Source organism: Mesoplodon mirus (genome assembly GCF_964341445.2).
Source record: "Mesoplodon mirus genome assembly, chromosome: 15".
In the NCBI taxonomy this organism is placed as follows: Eukaryota; Metazoa; Chordata; class Mammalia; order Artiodactyla; family Ziphiidae; genus Mesoplodon; species Mesoplodon mirus.
Window position 1 is genome coordinate 11583387 of NC_138991.1, and position 19813 is coordinate 11603199.

At 53.0% G+C, this 19813-nt stretch overlaps 1 protein-coding gene across 1 annotated transcript; it reads right to left on the reverse strand.

Annotated features, from left to right (window-relative positions):
* Nucleotides 1-7907: 7907 nt before the first annotated feature.
* On the reverse strand, nucleotides 7908-14453 carry SNAI1 (snail family transcriptional repressor 1). The gene is made up of 3 exons (XM_082643525.1): nucleotides 14304-14453; nucleotides 13033-13560; nucleotides 7908-8949 (listed from the first exon to the last, which is right to left on the reverse strand). The coding sequence occupies exons 1-3, from the start codon at nucleotides 14383-14385 to the stop codon at nucleotides 8765-8767; spliced, it is 795 nt and encodes a 264-aa protein (XP_082499651.1). The 5' UTR covers nucleotides 14386-14453; the 3' UTR covers nucleotides 7908-8764.
* Between the last annotated feature and the right edge of the window lie 5360 nt (nucleotides 14454-19813).

Consider the following 19813-nt stretch of genomic DNA (forward strand, 5'->3'; position numbering starts at 1 on the left):
GCAAAATGAGGGCTAGAGAGGACAGGGACTCATCCAGGGTCACAGAGTGAGGTATTGGTGGCACTTGGACCCACAAGGCAAGGACCGAGTTTCTTAGTAAATCCCTAGCCCAGCCCCAGCTCATCTCCCTAAGGTAAAAATGGGTTTCCTTGGGGGATTCCCACCCTAAGCACCCTCCTGGGTGATACACGGCGTTCCTTTCTCCTTGCTGTCACCTTTTCAGCACCTCTAAAATGTTTTTTCAGGCCATAGCTCCAGCTAAATAGAATCGGGTTTGGGACCACTGGTTCCCCTCACCTGAGGCCCTTCCAGCTTGTACCCACAGAGGGATGGGGAACATAGGACTTCACAGAGAGTCTTCAGCTCCCCTGGGCCCTGCCATCTGGCCATTCAAGGCTCCAGGGGAGGGAATTCCCTGGTGGTCCAGTGGCTAAGACTCTGCACTCCGAATGCAGAGGGCCCTGGTTCGATCCCTGGTCAGGGAACTAGATCTCACATGCTACAACCAAGAGTTTGCATGTGGCAACTAAAGATCCTGCATAGCGCAACTAAGACCTGGCGCAGCCAAATAAATAAATAAATATATTTTTAAAAAATAAACAAAAACTTTGCAATATCTTATTTATTTATTTATTTATTTATTTATTTATTGGCTGCGTTGGGTCTTCGTTGCTGTGCATGGGCTTTCTCTAGTTGTGGTGACCAGGGGGCTACTCTTTGTTGCAGTGCGCAGCCTTCTCATTGAGGTGGCTTCTCTTTGTTGCAGGGCATGGGCTCTAGGCACGCGGGCTCAGTAGTTGTGGCTCGCGGGCTCTAGAGCGCAGGCTAAGTAGTTGTGGCGCACGGGCTTAGTTGCTCTGCGGCATGTGGGATCTTCCAGGCCCAGGGCTTGAACCAGTGTCCCCTGCATTGGCAGGCGGATTCTTAACCACTGCGTCACCAGGGAAGTCCCAATAATAGCCAATGTTTACAGAGGCTTTCCTCTATGCCGGGCCCGAGGCCAAGCAGTTTATAAATATTCATTCATTTAATCTGTACAACAACCCCCAGAAGAAGGGGCTGTCCTTCAGATGAGGAAATGGACACAGAGAGGTTGAGCAACATGCTCTAGATCACACAGCAGGTAGACCATGGAGGAGACATGTGAACCTAGGCAGTCTGGCTCCAGAGCCTTACACCTGTATGACCTACGGTTGTTCTGCGGATGAAATCAGGTAATCTGTGCAAAACAGATAGTGAACTGTCATGAGCTGTTTATTGTTGTTATTATTATCATTGTTATTATTATTATCTGCCCGACTGGTTGCTCTTTGCCTCACTGAGTCTTTATTTCCCTCAGTTGCTGAAAAATCCGGACAAGGCGCTGTCCTGGCCCCGCTCCCTCGTTCCCAAATCTCTCTCCACTGCATCCTTTCCTCTGCCTCATCTGACACCAAGAGGGCAGGGAGTCTGTACTGCCGGTTTTGCTCCCTACACAGCTGCCCATGGGATCTTCCCAAAGAATGTATTCTTTCATGTCCCTCCCCTGCTCAAACCCTCCCACCCCTCCTGAGTGCCCCCAGGGTAAGTCCACAATTGCCCCCCAGGGACTTCCCTGGTGGTCCAGTGGTTAAGAATACGCCTTCCAATGCAGGGGACACGGGTGTGATCCCTGGTCGGGGAACCAAGATCCCATATCCTGGGGGGCAACTAAGCGGGAGCGCCACAACTATTGAGCCTGCGTGCCCCCAAAGAGAGAGAAGCCCGCGTGCTGCAACTGAAGACCCGACACAGCCCCCAAATTAAAAATTAAATAAATAAATAAATAAAAATCTTAAAAAAAAAAAAATTGCCCCCCAGGCCTACATGGCCCTGGTCCTAATCCCAGCAGACCTCTCTCACCTGGCTCCTTCTATCCCCCTGCCCCTCTCACACAGTAACTTCTGAGATCTGGGGTGGGCAGAGATTTTGCCTAAAGACCTCTCTCTTCCAAGAACCACAGAGACAAAATCCGACTCCTCAGATCTCCTCCTAAGGGTCCCCCTCCTCCAGGCCAGCTTCCCAACTCTCCCTCAGGGTTTGTTGGGTGAATAATAAAAAGTCCCCAAATCCATTGAAGGCCCTGAGAAAGACTTGTCACACCCTTGGCTGTAACCACCTGCAGGGGGTTAAATTGGGTCTCCCCCCCCCCCCACCCGCTGTCACCAAAAAAAAGATATGTTCAAGTCCTAACCGCCAGATGTGTAAATATGACCTTATTTGAAAATCATGCTCTTGTAGATGTAATCAAACTAAGATGAGGTCATCCTGGATTAGGGTGGGCTTTAGATCCAGTGACTGGTGTCCTTATAAGAAGAGTGGGCTCACACTCAGAGAAATAAAGGCACAGAAGGCGGCCACGTGAACATGGAGGCAGAGACCAGTGACGCGGCTACAAGCCAAGGCTACCTGGAGCCTCCAGAAGCTGGAAGAGGCAAGGAAGGAGTCTCCCCCTAGAGCCTTGGGAGGGGGTATGGCTCAGCTGACACTTGACTTTGGACTTCTAGCCTCCAGAACTGTGACGGAATAAATTTCTGCTGTGTTAAGCCACCCAACTTGCAGTAGTTTTTTATGGCAGCCACAGGAAACTAATTTTTCACCCAACTGTGGGCACCCAGAGTGGGTCTAAGGCCCTAGGTACAGAGGGAAGTCAGACCAAACAAGCTCTTGCCAGGTGGGTGGTCCTGCCCTCATGGAGCTCCTAGTCTGGAAACTTCTCCTGGTCTTCAGGGACCACACAGGATACCCCACCCCACTGGGTACCGTTGGGGACTGAACTCTCTTTTCCTGGTCCTACACCACCCCTTTATCTACGCACACCTTTGGCTGCCTACCTGGCTGGAGAAGGATGTGTGGTGTTTCTAGAAGACATGTTAAAGGACAGAACGGGCCCCTCTATGTGAGAGAGTCTAGGCAGGCGAGTGTAGTAGGTAGAGACCCAGACTCTGTTCTACTTCAATTAAGAAATGTTTAATTACACCCACTGCAAAGGGAGAAGGAACAAAATGACAACAGTAATAAAAGAACTCAGGGTTTCAATCCCAGCTCTGCCGCTTCCTTGCTGTGTGACCCTGGACAAGTTACTTAACCTCTTTGGGTCTTGGTTTCCTCTTTCTTGAGTCAGCTGTGAAGGTTTAATGAGTTAGTCTATACGAGGCACTCAGCACAGGGCCTGGCACATAGAAAGTGCCCCGTAAGAATGGTGACAACGTTGTACTTCCTAGGGGCACACATATATTCATCCATCATTCATTCAGCAAAGTTTTACTGAGTGTGCTCCTCCTGTGAGAGGGACTTGAGGCACTGGGAGACTGGACTATGAACAAAGCAGACAAAATTTTCACCTGCGTGGAGCTGCCATTCTAGTGGGGAAGACTGTCAACAGAGAAACTGTGGATAGTGAAATATATGGGTTGACGGATGGTGACAAGTGCTAGGGAGAAAGAAAAACAAAACAAAACAGGGCAGGGCGTGGGGGCTGGAATGTAAAGGGGAGAGGGATGGTGGGGGAGACCAGTCACGTGAGCTTCTCTGGGGGCTGAGTCTTCCTGGCAGAGGAACAGCAAGTGCAAAGGCCCTGAGGTGGCAGAGGACCCCTCGTGACTGGAGGAAGCGAGGCGGGTAGGGAAGGGGATGAGGCAGAGGTGATGGGGCCGGAGCGTGCAGGCCCCTGTGGGCCCAGGTGAGGGCTCCGGCTTTTCCTGTGAGTGCGAATGGAGCCATATGTGCAGGTAAATATTTACTGTTTTAATCTAGAAGATACGAACGAAGCCCTTCACAGCGGCACGCTGGAGACAGTAAAGGCATCAGGGTAGGGTGTGTTGATCACATATCACTTGAGCCTCACATCTAATCTTCTCATGTTTCCTTTTTTAATGAAAGAATAAATTTTCCTAACATTTGTGAAATTGACAATTTGAAAGCAAAAAAAGAGCAAGGAAGACCCAGATCCCTGCTCGCCAGAGTACCCCTCCATCCCAGCTCAAGGGACATCCACGAGTAAGCCACCGGATCACTAATGGGGCCCAGATGTGCCCAGAGGTGGCCCTGGCCCCAGACCTGCCTGCCTGGACACTTGCACGGAGACCAGCTTTACAGCCAGTTTATTTCCTGGACTCGTTTTAAAGAAAAACCCAGGGGAGGAGCTAAGGGCCTGGCCAGACCCTTCTCCTCCCCACCCAACCTCTCCCAACCCACAGCTCTGAGCTGCTGCCCAGACAGAGGACGGTAGTTCTTCCCTACAGTAGAGAGCAAACCAGTAAAAATAGAAGGAATGATGGAGCTAGAAAAATCACCATTTGGCAACCACCATAATAACAATTGATGTAGGCAGAAAACACCAGCGAGGGCTAAACCTCGTGGGTGGAAGTTTGAGGAGTAACGTGATATTCACGTGGCCTTGGAAGGTCTCCCCACAAGATACGGATTAAGTACAAAAGGGGAAAAAGAGGGACTTTATCCAGGCGAAACCTGGCAGACACCACCTTAACCAAGTGGTCAAAGTTGACGTCACCAGGAATGGGACAAACTGACGTCATGTGCCCCATGATACGTTGCACTGAGAAGGATACAGCCCCTCCACTGTGGTTCTGCCAAAAGTGCACAGCTCGGATCTCATCATGAGGAAGCATTGGGAAAATCCAAACTGGGGGACGTTCTATAAAATACCTGGCCTGAACTCTTCAAAAATATCAGAGTCACAGGGGCTTCCCTGGTGGCACAGTGGTTAAGAATCCGCCTGCCAATGCAGGGGACACAAGTTCGAGCCCTGGGCTGGGAAGATCCCACATGCCGCGGAGCAACTAAACCCGTGCGCCACAACTACCGAACCCGCGAGCCACAGCTACTGATCCCGCGTGCCACACTACTGAAGCCCACAGGCCCCAGAGCCTGGTCTCCGCAACAAGAGAAGCCACCGCAATGAGAAGCCCATGCACTGCAATGAAGAGTAGCCCCTGCCCGCCACAACTAGCGAAAGCCTGTGCACAGCAACGAAGACCCAATGCAGCCAAAAATAAATAAATAAATTTATTTAAAAAAAAAAAAGTCAGACTCACAAAAGACCAAGGAAGGAGCTGTTCCAGAATAAGAGAGACTAAAGAGGACAAGTAAATGTAACGTGGGATCTGGATCTCTCCCCACCCCCTAAAGTGTTACGGAGGGCATCACTGGGGCAGTTGGGGAAACTTGAGTATGACTGTGGATTGGATAATAGCATTGCACCAACGCTAAATTTCCCGATTTTGATCACTGAACTGTGGTCATATGAAAGAACGTTCTTATCCTTAAGAAATACCCGCTGAAATACTTCGTGGTAAGGGGGCATCATGCCTACAACTTACTCACAAATGGTTCAAAAAAAAAAAAAGTGGGTATGTGTATGTGCGTATACAGAGAGAGAAAATGCAGACTTGCATTTGATAAGATGCCAGTCGAAAGATTCCAGTTTATTGTACTTTTCTTGCAACTTTTCTGTCAGGTTGAAACTATGGCAAAATCAAAAGTTTTAAAGAAATCTAAGAAACCGAGCTCCCTGCTCTCTCCTGCCCGCCTCCAGCCACCCCATTCTACCCCTTGCACCCGCCTAGAGATGGCTTTGGTTGTTTTATTGTAAATCCTTCCAGAGTTTCTGTATGCAAATACAAACAAGAATGAATAACAGGCTCAATTCCACCCTTCTTCCCACAAAAGGGAGCATGGTCTGCATGTTATTTTTCTCACTTAGCTAAATGTGGCTGAGTGGGGGCTTGTCCACATCAGAACACAGGAACCATCCTTCTTTTTATCCCCACCCCCGCTACCGGGTCCAACATCTCCTTTAAATAATCCCTAGTAACGCGCACCCACCAGCGCTCAGGTGTGCCTGGCACAGAGCTGGAGGCGCAGCGGCCACAGATTCTTCAATCCAACCATCCCCGGAGGCCTCCACCCCTCTGGGCCAGGCCAGCAGTCATCCCTCTACCTTGGGCCTTTCACTGGCTCCCAGCTCTGACTTGGCTAACTCCATTCTCCACCAGGATGGGGGGAGTCAGTGTAAAAGTAAAGCAGGCCTCATGGCTCCCCTGCTTAAAATGTCCCCGTGGCTGCCCTCTGGGCTCAACAAAATACAACTCCTCGCCACCCGCACAAGTGCTGCAGGAGCTGGACCAGCTCATCAACCCCACCTGGGCCCCCCAGACTCTCTGCCACCCTGGTCCTTTTCGGCATCGTGGCAAGCTCATTCCAGCCCCGGAGCCTTTGCACTTGTTGCTCCCGCGAGAGGCTGGAGCTCTCTCCTCCTCCAGGTCTCCGCTGCAATGGGCGCTGGGCTGCAGCTCTCCCGCCTTATCGGAGGGTGCCCTACCCCATCTCTCTCTAGTAGGCGCTCTCTTTAATTCCAACTTGGCACATCACTGTAGGAAAGCGGCTTATTTAATCACTTGTTTGTTTTCTGTCTCTCCTGCTAAAACATTAGTTCCCTGAGTGCAGGGACTGTCTCTCTGTTCAGGGCTGTAATCCCAGGGCCTAGAACAGGGCCTGGCACACACGGGGCTCATCAAAACCGATTGGATGGACAGCCCTTTACAGTCTCCGGGGAGGAAGGCGCCGTCATCACCCTATTTTAGGGGCAGCAACTGGGGGTCCGAGAGGCGGAGAGCCTTGCTCCAAGGCCTTGCGAGCCAAGGGCATGAGCCTGGTACCTGACCCCCAGAATGATCGGAGCCTCGTGCACCCACGTTGAATGCCAGCTGGGAGTTTCCACGAGGCCCATCCCTCTGGGAGTGTGTGAAATCAATTATACATTCACCATCAATGTCGGCACCTACTATGGGTGGATGTATGACACCCAGGGACGTGGGACACAGTAGGCCTTCAGCAAATTGACGCCCGAACCCCCAGCCCCCCACCGACTCCCTAACTTCCCTTCAGGGAGGCCAGCTACAATTTGGCGATTGTTAGAGAACTTTTTTTTTTCTTTTGGGAGGAAAGCTGCAAGTCATTAAGGGCTGCTCCTGGCCTGTGGGTCACCATTTCCTGTTTAGAAGAAAGAATCATCTCTCCTTTGGAACATGAAGCTCCCCCGCCCCCGGCCTGACTCTGGGGCTCTGGGACGCCCGCTCAGCTCCCCGCAGGAAACTGGCACCTTCGGCACCTTTTGTGCTCAAAAAGGACACTCATTTTCTCCTGGCCCCAGGAGGGCCCCAGAGGTGAGGTCACCATGACAGCCTGCCGTGAGTGAATTATCTCAGGCCGGGACGGGACGCAAGCTGACCGTCTTCCCGTCCTGTCCTGTCCTCGAGCAGGAAGCAAAATGACCCCTACCCTTTGGCCTGGCTTCTCACCCTCCCGACTCCAGCCAGCCAATTTCCTTGCATCAAAGGCCATTTGGTACCCAGAGGCCAGACAGAGGTGTGGGTCTGACAGGGAGGCCGGAGCGGGGCCTGGAGCCCTTGGAAACAGGAAGGACGTCCTCCGTCCCCTTCTTGCTCATTGCATTCCACTCCCTCATCTGGGGGCAGCAGCCGCTCCCTCCCCGAAAGACCTGCAGCGCTGGGGAAGGCCCCACAGCAGGCCTAGTTGATAAGACCCAGGGAGCTGGCTTCTCACCCCGTGGGCCTGGTCGGCTTCAAAACGGGAGCGCGAGAGAATGAGTGAGGGCCGCAGTGTAGAGACTATTAAGAAATCTGCACACGCAGCCCTACTGCTCACTGGCTCACAGGTGTTTCCCAACCTCCGCATCGGACAGGACATCCAGGCTCCGAGGAAAACCCATCCGCACAAACAAGGTCCCTGACAAACCCAGAAGTCCAAAGCCATGTGATGTTTAAGAGGCCAAGGCTTAGGGCTGTGTCAGGAGTATCCGAGCTCCACGAACCCCTGCCCCCTCCTCCCTCCCTAAAGGCCCCTTAAAATACCCACTCCACATAAAACCAAGTAGACTTTTTTATATATAAATTAACCACTTTATTGAATATCAATAAACCGTACATATAACTATACAAAACGTCTCCTTAGTACAAAATGTCGCTTGCAGTATAAATACCAGTGTACCTTTAAAAATGTAAACATCTTCCTCCCGGGCCCACCTGTCGGGCCCCCGAAAATAGTTCCGGGAGACACATCAGTGGAGCCGAAGCACCCCACTTGGGCCCCGGACAAGTGAAGGCAATTATTCACAGTCCCTTTGGAGACGTTGTTAAATTGCCCGTGAAACAGGTGCCACCATGACAAACAGGAGGCTGAAATAGCTGCCCAGGCCCTGGGGCATCCTGGGGTCTAGACGGTGTCCTTGTGTCAGGGACCACCCCCGCGAGTGCACCTGGGGGTGGATGTTTGCATAGTTAGTTGCACCTTCTGGAGGGGGTGGCCTGAGGGTTCCTGTAGGGGAGGCTGGGGTCCCCTGAGTGGGGTGGGAGCTTCTCATCAGTCTGCTGGCTTTTGTCCTGGAGCTCAAAGCAGCTGTATCCAAACAGCTCTGGATACACAAACCCACGCAGAAAGGCCAACTCCAGAACACTCTGGAGCAGCGGCTGCCAGGAGGGGGTCTCTGCTGCAAGCCACCCTCCCATCAGCCATCCACAGAAAGGCCCCCCTGAGCCCGGTGAGGCGCTCAGAGCAGAGGACTGGGAAATGGTCCTCAGAGTCCTGGGGGGCCAACGCAGCCAGAAGGCGGAGCTCAGGAGGGAACTCTGGCAGGGAGAAGGATGCCGGGTCCTTCCTTCTGGAGTTGGGGGAGGGCCCGGAGAGGCGCAAGGAGCCTTGAGAGTCAGCGGGGCCCCCCTGAGCAGCCTGACTCTTGGTGCTTGTGGAGCAGGGACATTCGGGAGAAGGTTCTGGAGCACGTCTTGCACTGGTACTTTTTGACATCCGAGTGGGTCTGGAGATGGGCCCGCAGGTTGGAGCGGTCAGCGAAGGCACGGCTGCAGTGGGGACAGGAGAAGGGCTTTTCGCCTGGGGAGACAAGACAGGAGGGAGCTGAGTGAGACCCAGCCACTTGGGAGAACAGCTGATGTCTACTGATATCCCCACCCACCCCCGGCTCACCCCAACCTTGAGGAACTCCCGCGACCCAGAAAAGCCAGGCCATACAGTGTCCAAAGGCCTGGATTTGGCAGGGAGCGCTGCTGCTTCCCACCGTGTGGCCCTGAGCAAGTCAGCTGGCTTCTCTTGAGCCTCCATTTGCTCATCTGTAAAATGGAGCTGTTCATCCCCCACTCATAGAGGCTGGTGATTGAGAGAAGGTTGAATCAAGTACTTCTGCCCTGCCAGCAGGAAGTGCTCAACAATGATGACAGTGATGGCAACTGTGTTTGCTGAACACTTTGTGCCAGGGACAGTGGAAGCATTTTACACTATCTCATTTAACCCCACCTCTGTCCTGAGTTTAGAGATGGTAAATCTGAGGCACAGGGAATATGCAGCATCTCAGCAAGAACCAAATAGCCCGACTCCAGTGCCCTTGATTTTTTCTTTTTTCTTTTTTTAAAAGAATTATTTATTTATTTATTGGCTGTTTTGGGGTCTTCGTTGCTGCACGTGGGCTTTTCTCTAGTTGCAGCGAGTGGGGGCTACTCTTTGTTGTGGTGCGTGGGCTTCTCATTGCAGTGGCTTCTCTTGTTGCGGAGCACGGGCTCTAGGCGCAGGGGCTTCAGTAGTTGTGGCGCACGGGCCTAGGTGCTCCACGGCATGTGGGATCTTCCTGGACCAGGGATCGAACCCGTGTCCCCTGCACTGGCAGGCGGATTCTTAACCACTGCGCCACCAGGGAAGCCCAGCGCCCTTGATTTTAACCACTACACAGACTGCCCCTCAGTTAAGGGGGCTGTAATGGGTGTTCCTTATTAACCCCTGGATTTACTTCCTCTTGGGGACAAAGCTTAAGAGTCAGCCTTAAAGCCCCACCCCACCCCCACCCCCCAGCAGGTCACTCCTTTATCCTGCTTCCCCATCAACTTGGATCACACTCAGGGTAGTTTCAAGTCTGTCGGTCCCCCAATCAGACTGAGTCCCATGAGGGCAGGATCCCCCCCACCGCCGACCCAGAATCCATTCCAAGCCCAAGGCCCAGAACCCCCAAGAGGCTACAGAAACCTTTTACCTTATGACTTATTTTTTTTAAAAAAAACCCCACCTGGGGCCCTCATTCACCTGCCGGGCCAGGCTGTATTGAGAAGAGTCTTGCACTTGGGGCTGGGTACACAGTGAGAGCTCAATAAATGCTTGTACAACAATAAGTCTTTTTTTTTATAAAGGTCTCAGAAGAGCCTGACTCCTCAATCACCACCAGAAAACACCATTCACCAACTTTTCATAATTCCTGCCCCAATCAAGAGACTGTAACTCACATTCCAGAAACGTCAAATGCTGTTTCGCTTTTTCCTGGGGCTGCAGCATTTCCCAAATAAAGTCAGAAGGGTAACGCATTAAACAAATACTAATCAGGCTCCTACCACAGGCCAGGCACTATTCTGTAATACTGAATAGTCTTTTCCAGAAGAAACTACATTCTCCTATCCTTCCATTCCCAGCCTTATATGCCCCTAGGCCAAGGCCCTCTAGTTAAATCCCAGTGCTGGAATTGAGAGCTGGGAATGAATGAATTCCAGCTGCCTCCTGGGTGCCTGGGGCACTACCCTGAGCAGGGAGGGCGGGGTCCAGAAGTCAGATGCCTGCGGCCCACTGTGGAACCACGTTCATGGGCTCAGTCTCCTGGGGCAGATATACAAGGAAACAGGCCACGGGCAGAGAGCGGGGACCTAGCCAGAGGATTGGGGAAGGGACACCTGAGTAACCTGCTCTGCCGTATTGAGCTGCCTCTGCACACCAGGCCCGAAGGGTTTGATGACCGCAGTCTACAAGGTCCAAGGGAACTTCCTCCTCACACACTCCCTTGTGAACTCAGGGCCCACACTATGCAGGTCTGGAAAACGGGATGGAGTCCTGTAATCCCCACTGCCCCCTCACCCCCTTGGCTGAAGTGAAGGAGCCCTGGCTCCAGCCCATGGTCTGTGACTTGGGAAAGTGACTTCCTTGTCCATGCCTCAGTTTTCACACCTGTAAGATGGGGGTTATGATGGCACCTCTCTTAGGACTGTTGGTGGATTTACCTACCGCCTTGACACAGGTGAAGGAAGCCCTGAGCACCACGCCTCCCCCCGCCTCCCGCACTGCCAAGTGCTCAGTGGACGTTATCTTTATGTTTCTTATGATTAGACACAAACCTGAACAAAGGGGCAGGCTTGATGGGGTGTGAGGGGTGCAGCAGGGGGCAGCAGACCTCCACCCCTCGCGGAATCCCCCTCCCACCCCAGCCACGTCTCTATGGTGCTCCTGGAGTGTGAAATTGGCACCAGATCGGCGGGACAAAGGCCGCCGAGGGGGGCAGTGTACATGCGATACTCCCTGGATTAACGCGGCCTGACACACTGCGGGCCAGCAGCTGCGGCCCGGAACAGGTGCTGGGCACCGCTGCCCCGTGCACCTGCTCCACCCCCCAGCCCTGCCCCCTGGGCGCACCATTAAGGCACACAATGGGAGCTGATGAGGGTGGTACTGGTGCATTTCAACAGGCTTTTTGTGTCTGAGCCATGCCTTTACATTAAAATAATGTCCGAGTGGGAGGGGAAGGAAGCTGGGGGGCCCAGGGGAGCATCTGAGGGCTTCCACTCCACCCAAATAGAGACCCTATCAGCTGGGCAGGCACCCAGGACAGAGGCCAGGCAGTTGGACCCTTCCATGTTAAAATCAGGGCTGTCTGTGCACCAAGTAAGAGACATGGGTAGTAGCCACAGTCTGCAAGGTGTGGAGGATGCCCCCGTCCCCCGTAGGAGTAACGATGACACCAGTAATGCCTGCAAAATGCCAGGCTTCACAATCCACCTCACTGACCCTCACGGCTCACTCAGAGGTCAGCCACCGGGTGAGGAAATGCCAGAACTGAGTCTCCAACCTGGCCAACCTGACCCCCAAAAACCAACAGTCATGACCCTTAAACCCTCTTCTCCCTCAACAGACACTCTCCAAAGAGCAGCCCCAAGCAGGGTGGCCTCCACCATCCATGTTCTGAAAAGGTGGAGTGGCTACCTTTTCTGCATTTCCAGAAAGCTAGAGACTAGAACAGGCTCCATTTCATAATTTTCTATACATTCAGTATTGCATTTTTTGAAACACCAAGACATAATTGTGTTTTCTGCCAGCAAAGGTGTTCCCGGGTCTGCATGATAGGATTAAGATTATCTATTCAGCAGTGTGAATGGGGGTGGGGAGAGCAGATCTGAGAACCATGATGATATTATAAAGCGATTAAGGAGCCACTGAATCTAGACAGCCCCCTATGAAATGCTACCATAACCCACCCTATATGATTATATTATAATCGGAGAGGCTCAGAGCATTAAATCACTTGCTCAAAGACACACAGCATGGAAGCAGAACGCACACCAACTATGATTCTTGTGTGTACTGATCATGTACCAAGCACTGTCCCAGGTGATTTCTGTATGCTTTCTTTCATTTGACCAGAGCAAAAACCCCACAAGGTGTTTCTATGCTCATTTCACAGAGGAGGGTACTGAGGCTAAGAGAGGTGAAACAGCAGCCCAAAGTTTGGGAAGATCCCAGAGCAGGATCCAGAGGCAGGTGGGGAGTCTGACAACATCCTGTCTGGCTGGGGGGCGGGTGGGGGAAGTGGAGCAGGGTGAGCCCCTTCACACCTGGCCCCAACAGCAAGGTGTCGGCTACACCTTTCCCATACCCAGCTCCAACCCATTTGGCTGAGGAACTGAGCCTGCAGAGGGACGTGTAAAATTATCTCCTTAGCCCATCTGCTCAGCTGGTGAATGAACGAATGTTTCTGCCAAACTTTTCGGAGCCAGGCCCCTGAACTCTTGAGCTAGGAGTCAGGAGACTGGGCGGCGGGGTGGGGGTGGGGGTCAGTTTCCACAATCTGAAAATAACAGCAAGCCCATCTTACAAGTGCTGGTAGCAAAAGCAGTGGGACAGTGAGAAGAGCAGCCAGCCTGCAGGGGTACTCACCAGTGTGGGTCCGGACGTGGCCCTGCAGCAGCCAGGGCCTGGAGAAGGCCTTCCCGCAGGTGCTACAGACGCAAGGCAGCGTGTGGCTTCTGATGTGCATCTTAAGGGCACCCAAGCTGATGTACTCCTTGTTGCAGTATTTGCAGTTGAAGGCCTTGCGAGACTGGGGGTCCTTGGCCACGGAGAGCCCAGCCAGCTGCTTGGGCAACTGGCCCAAGCCTGGGAAGGCAGCATAGCCCTCGGCCTCCAGGGAGGAGGCTGAGGTGGAAGAGAAGGACGAAGGAGCCGGTGAGGGTGGGCTGGGGGGCTGGGAGCCTTTCCCGCTGTCCTCGTCAGACAGGGAGGTCAGCTCGACGGCCTTGGGGATCTCCTGGGGCAGAAGAGAGGCCCAGCCAATCGGCTGGGCTTGCGGTGCCAGGAGAGAGTCCCAGATGAGCGTAGGCAGTGAGGCCGTGGGATTGAGGACCTCGGGTGGCGGGATGGCTGCCAGCAGGTGGGCCTGGTCGTAGGGCTGTTGAAAAGTGAACTCTGTGGGGAGACAGGGAAAAGCGCAAGGTCAGGGATTAGGTCATTCAGTCAGTCAGCAAACATTAGCCTGATGTGGGCCAGGGGCTGAGTGGGGCTGGCACTCGGTGCTTAGTAGATGAATAAAAAAGATTCATGACCAGGACAGCCAAGTTCCTGCCCTGGCAGAGCCCCCTGCTCAGCCAGGTCACCTGGTTCTCCCACCTCAACCTCCAGATCTTACAGGAAGGACCCCCCCTTCCCCAGCTCCAACTCAAGGAGGTCATTCTCAGGTCTCTTTCCTCCTGCGGTGCCCAAGTCCCCAGCCTGAGACAAGACCCCCAGCTCCCTGGCCCCTAATCTCCCCAGCTGCCGAGGCACCACCCCTGTCCCCCTTGATACACATCTCTTCTCCCACCCCCTCCCCCAAATCCTCTGGACTCCGGACTCTTTCCAGCCCCTGGCCGGCGTCTATCCAGACACAAGCCGCCTCCTCTCACTTCTGTGCTCTCGGGGCGCCCCGCTTCTCGGCGGCTAATTAGTCCCCTCAGCCCAAGACCACCGGCCTCTAAAAGCCCTCTCCCAACCTCCCGGATCCACCTGCCCCGGCCTATTCACACCCAGACTGTTATCTTTTGACTCGACTTTGGCCCCTCGACTTTGGCCCCTCGATTTTGTCCCCAAGCGCCCTGCCTCTCAAGTTCCCCCCTTGCAGCCTTCGCCTGCCTCCCCCTAACTCCCTGGGGTCCGGCACCCCGTCCACTCACCTGGAGAAGAGTCGTGGAGCTCGCTGTAATTGGGTCTCCGGCGGGAGCAGGCGGACTTCCTGACGAGGAAAGAGCGCGGCATGGTGGCCGAAGCAGCGGGGGTAGCCGGGTCGTGCAGGGATCCCAAAACCCTCCACCCGCGAGGCCGTGCAGCTGCGCTGGGAGTGGAGCCTGGCCGCCAACTGCCTTAAGTACTCCAGCCGCGGGTGGGCGGGGCCGACTACGGCTGCGCCCCTTTGTCACCTCCGCGCCAATCGAGGCGCGCCTTCGCCGGAGGCCACGCCCCAAGCAGGTGCGCCGGGGTCTGGCGGGGCTCGCGCCGCGTGGCGTTGGGAGCCGGGAGGGGCCGCTCGGGCGCTGCGCCTCGGGGCTGCACTCATCACCCGGCTGCGGGCTGCCGGGGGCGGGGCTCCGGGAACCCCGGACTAGGCGGGACCCCCTTCGGGACCTGAGCTCCAGCCAGCTCGACGCGGCACGGTCCCCCGCCTCTGGCGCCCCCTGGCGCCGCGCGCCGCGAGTCTGGACACCTGACGTTCCGATAGTGCCACCTCCTCGGGTTTGGGAAGGGGGTGCCTTCGCCCGGAAGGTGACTCGCAAAGAGTGTGGGAATGAAAGGGACAGTACACAGTTCGGGGACGGGGAAGAGCAATGGATTTCTGCACGTGGTTGCTGACTGTGCAGTGCCACAGCCTTTTTTGCAAAGCAAACAGGCATCATCTAGAAAAATGCATTCGTTCCCTCAGTGTTTACTGAGTGCCCACTAACATGCCAGGCACTGTTACCGGAGTTGGGGATACAGCCCCGAACAAAACACTCGGGATCTCTGCCGAAGGGTAGCTCCCTGTCCGGCGGAGGAGACAGACGAAGTAAACAGACAATTCCAATGCAAAGGGAAGTGTGCTTTGATGGGGGGAGACCACAGGGCACTGTGACAGGCAAGAGGCGGGTCACTTGACAGGGGGTCGGGGGGGCCACTTACCAGAGGAAGTGAAGAAATACCGAGGGGAAAGGCCTGAGGTTAGAATCAGTAACTATTTCAGAGCCACTGAGAGCAGTTCTCAGGGCTGGGGGTGGGGTGGGCAGGGCTGATGGGTCAGATCTGCCTGGCCTCCAGGGCCTGGAGGAGTTTGGACTTTGCCCCAAGGGCACTGGGGAGCCAAGGAAGAATTTTCAGCTGAGGAGGGACCTGTTTAGAATGGTTGAGAAAGAGTACTCTGGGCAGGTGGGAGAAAGAAGTGGGGAAGGATGGGGCTGAGGTGGTCGCTTCACTTGGCTGGGGTCGTCAATACTGCGTCTAAAGGACCTAAGGCTGCACTCCAAGGGAGGCACTGACTGATTCATTGTGGGGTGGGCCCAGGGGAGGGACACTTCATCCGCAGCTCTCCTGTGAGCCCACCAAGTTTGAGGGCCAGGCCCCGCCTGGAGTGGGGTTGTGGCACAGAAATAAATCCACAGGTCTTGCCCATGGGTTTCTACCTGTGAAGCAAGGACAATGAAAACCTGTAAGTCCCTCCACTCACCACCTAGAATGAGGGCAGGGACAACCGTCTGTTTTGGTCATCAGGTGCTGGGGATAACAGCTGTGAACAAGACAATCCTTACCATGTTCTAACTGGTGAGGGGACGGTAAGGTGGGGGAGACAGGCCATGCACAGTCATTACGAAGAATATAGCCTCTTCTACATCTGTTTACTTTCAATCACGATTTTCCACATGCATCCAGAGGGAGGAGTAAGGCTGTGTCCCTCTGCTCAAAACCTCCCATGTTCCTATCTCACCCAGAGCAAAAACCAAAGTCTTCACCACGGCCCCCCACCCTGCTGATCTGACCTCTGCTGATCTTGTCTTGAGCCACCCTCCTCCTTCCCGCTGCACAATGATCCCCCCTTCTTTCTGTTCCTCCACATCCCAGCCCTTGCCTACCACAGGACCTTGGCACCTGCCGTTCATCTTCCCTGCCCCCTAAATCTCTCTCTCCAGATCTTCACCATGTCGGCTCCTTTGCTGTCTTTGTTTCAGCATTAATTTCACCAACTGCTCAGCCTCATTAGTAATGAGAGAAATGCAAATTGAAACCACAGTGAGATACCATTTCACACCATCAGAAAGATAAAAAGTTAAAATTTGGTCACTAGCAAGTGTTGAGGGTATGAGGGCAGCAGGACTTGCGTTCCATGCTGGCGAGAGTGTCCCAGGTACACGCCACTTTGGAAAAGTTTGGCATCAGCTAATAACAGGTGACTCTCCTCCTAGCAATTCTACTTCCAGGCCACCTGCATCCCAGAGGTTCTCAGCCCTGGCCGCAGATTAGATTCCCTCAGGGAACACCCTAGCCTGGGCCCCACCCCCAGAGCCATCCTGATTTGATTAGTCTGGGTGGGACCCTCTGGTATTAGCATTTAAAAAAACGCCTCAGGTGATTCTAGTGAGCAGCCAAGGTTGAAAACTGCTGCCCAGCCCTAATCCCAGAAGAAACAAGAGAGTATTCATTGCACCGTTGTTCCTAATAGCAAAACAAAAACAAAAAACAAAAAAAAGTGGAAACAACCCTAATGTTCTAATATCTATCAACAGTACAAAGGATTAATAAACTGCGGTTCATTCCCATAATGGAACATATACAGCAATAAAAGCAAACTGCAACTCCATGCAACAACAGGGATAAATCTCAAAAACATAATGTTAAGCAAAAAGAACCAACTCAAATGCATACGGTTAGGTGGATTTACATAAGGTTCAAAAGCAAGCAAACGAAACCCTTTATTGTCTAGAAATGTATATGGAGGCGGTAAAACTATAAAGAAAAGCAAGGGAATGTTTAATACAAAATTCTGGAGAGTGGTTAGCTGGGGGAGAAGGTGCTTCTAGAGAGTTCTTTTTTTTTTTTTTTTTTTTTTTTTGCGGTATGTGGGCCTCTCACTGTTGTGGCCTCTCCCATTGCGGAGCACAGGCTCCGGACGCGCAAGCTCAACGGCCATGGCTCACGGGCCCAGCCGCTCCGCGGCACGTGGGATCCTCCCAGACCGGGGCACGAACCCACGTCCCCTGCATCGGCAGGCGGACTCTCAACCACTGCGCCACCAGGGAAGCCCTAGAGAGTTCTTGATAATGTTGTTTTAAGCACAGAAAGATATTTATTAGTAGTCTTGAAACTGTACAGTAGACAATTTAAACACTTTTGGTAAGAATGATATATTTAACACAAATTTTATGTCACCTCAAGGGAGGCTTCCCTGATCATCCCAGCCAGAGTAGCACCCTGCCCCACTCACAACATCACTGTTTATTCCATTACCCTATTCAATTATCTTCAAAGCACTTAGTAGGGGCTCGAGTACTTGGTGAATGACTGATGACTGGCTGTACCTCCTCCTGGGTCACCCTGTGCGAGTTACCCAGTCTCTCTGAGCCTCAATTTCCTCAACTGTAAAAGGTGGGTGTTCTGTCTCCTGGAGATGTCGGGATGGGCAGAGTCCAGAGGCTGGTACTCAAAACACCATTGCCTGGGCCTGCCGCTCTCCATTTTCCTTCGGTCGGCCACCTGCGCCCTGGAGGAGGTGTAAGGTGGGGGAGGGGCCTTTCTCAGATCTGGGCTGTCCCCTCCCTTCCGACTGAACTGTCTCGGCGGTTTCTCCTCCCGGGTCACCCTCACAACCCTCCCTCCAAGAGGCGGCGGAGACAGCGAGGTGGGAGGGGGCTTTGGGCGAGGCGAGGCCCTGGACGGCGAGCCACCTCCCGGAGGTGCGGTCCCGGCCTCCTCCCGGCGAGGCGACACTTTTGATGCTGTGGTGTCAGGTCCTCCCGGAAATGGACTGGCTCTGCGGCTGGGCTGCAGCGGACACGGCCGGCCCGGCCCTGCCCTGCCCACCGCCCTACGCCCCGGGGCGCGGCCCTGCGGCGCCCTCTGCTGGCCGTCACGTGGGGCCGGGTGCACACGCCTTCAACGAGGAAGAAAACTGGTACAGCTGCCTTGGAGAGCAGTTTGGGAATATCTAATGCGGCCAGCAAAGGCCTCTGAGAGAAGATAAATTTGAATAAAGGCCTGCAGTTTCCACGGGTGTCCATCCCCCACTAAAAGGACGATAACTAAAAATGTGATTTACAACCCAACCAAACAAAAAAGAAAGCGTCCCTCCATCCCAGATCTCCATTTCCCTCTGCAAAGGTAACTAAACATTTTTACCAGTGTCTTGTATGACCTTCCAGAGATGGTTTTTATAGAGACAAGGAGATATATGCATATGTGAGTATAATATGTACCTCCCTTTTTTATGTAACACAAATGGGAGCCTATACGCTAGCCTACTTGCTTTCCTCCCAAGTAACTATACTGCGTGTCTTGATGTTGTTCCATATCATTACATGTAGCTCCCTTCATCTGTTGCAGGGCTGCAGACTTTTTCATTGCATGGATTATACCATAATCACACAATTTATCTAACAAGGGGACTTGTGATAGGCATTTAGATTAGAATATAATTTTTTGCTACTACAAACAAGGTGGCAATTTCAATGAATGTCTTGTACACACATCTTTGACCTGAAGTGCAAAGATATGTTACAAAAAATGTTGAGGGAATTCCCTGGCGGTCCAGTGGTTAGGACTCTGCGTTCTCACTGCCGAGGGCCCGGGTTCAATCCCTGGTCGGGGAGCTAAGATCCCAAAAGCCATGTGGTGTGGCCAAAAAAAAAAAAAAAAAAAGTTGATACATTTGTCCAAATGTCCTCTAAAGAGGTTAAACTAAATTATACTTACCAGCAGGGAGATGGGGGCCCTTCTCAAAACCTGGTGGAGGCAGGGTATTGTCAAATTTTTTTATCTTTTCCCATCTGATAAGGGAAAGTGAGATCTAGTTACAATTTGCATGTACATGATTGGAGCATTTCTTACATACTCCAAAGCCATTTCCTTTTCTCCATGTCCTGTCCTGAACTATCCCTGTGAGTCTGTCCTTTGGTCACTGAGTTGATGAACTTCCTAACCGATAAATACTCTTTGTATATTACGCCAACTGGCCCTGTTGATTATTAGATCATTAATCGGTGAGTGGATCAATCAGAGCAGATCAATCAGAGAGTTAATCTCGACCGGGAAGAAGACATTGTCCATGGGAAGTTCAATGAATGAATCAAGGCTCAACCTCCACCCTTATCCTTGATTTAAAAAAACAAAACCTCTTGAGTGTCTCCCACTTGCCTGAATGCAAATAGTGATTCAGCCTCGGGCCTTGAGTCAGAAGGCACTCTGTCACCATCCCAGGATACAAAAGGCTTTCAAGGGGAGTTTTTGGGTCCAAGTCCATTGGGCGTGGCCGAGTTGGGGGCTCTAAGAAAAGATGGATAAGCCCTTTTTGTTCCCATTTACTGAGCACCTGCTCTGTGCCAGGCTCTGTGCAGGAGCCTCACCCACATAGGTGTCCCTTTAGCATCCCCAAGTGATATTTGATGCCCCTGCACTGGAGCCAAGGCCCACATAGGACCAGTTGATACATTACAGTGCAGTCAGATTA